Here is a 413-nt window from a genome sequence, read left to right on the forward strand (position 1 = left end):
GTCATACTTCGTAGCTTCTCACTTCTCGCCTATTGCTGTACCCATCAAGATGAGTTGGTTTTTCATGATTGCTATAGGTCATGCCCGGCTATAAGAGGATAAATTGAATGATGGTCATGTCATCAGGATCCAGTGGGTTAAATGATGATGTTATATTGGTTTTATTCTTTATTTGGAAAAGGAATCTCGCATACTTTTTTTTGTTTATCAAGTAATCCTTGATATATAATATCAGGTAATTTCTAACAGAGCACATCCTTAGTGCCACGTCAGTCCAGTGTGACTAGCATCACAAGTAACACCGAATCACCTTCAAGGATGCAGCGCTGTGCAGGGGGAAAGGTGAGAATTAAAATGATATTGTGGTGTTTACTATTACCATGATTTGACTGGATTCTTAACCCAATGTTGCC

The 413-nt window shown here is 38.7% G+C and overlaps 1 protein-coding gene across 2 annotated transcripts in view; it reads left to right on the top strand.

Moving 5' to 3' along the window:
• The window catches only part of LOC119586411 (rho guanine nucleotide exchange factor 7-like), a gene marked incomplete at both ends in the record, with an annotated part of 85,656 nt that overhangs the window by 20,997 nt on the left and 64,246 nt on the right, over nt 1–413 (top strand). For both annotated transcript variants that reach the window (XM_037935133.1, XM_037935134.1), the window contains 1 exon segment: nt 250–342. In XM_037935133.1, the coding sequence (XP_037791061.1) occupies nt 250–342 (93 nt within the window).

Source organism: Penaeus monodon, chromosome 21, assembly GCF_015228065.2.
Source record: "Penaeus monodon isolate SGIC_2016 chromosome 21, NSTDA_Pmon_1, whole genome shotgun sequence".
Lineage (NCBI taxonomy): Eukaryota > Metazoa > Arthropoda > Malacostraca > Decapoda > Penaeidae > Penaeus > Penaeus monodon.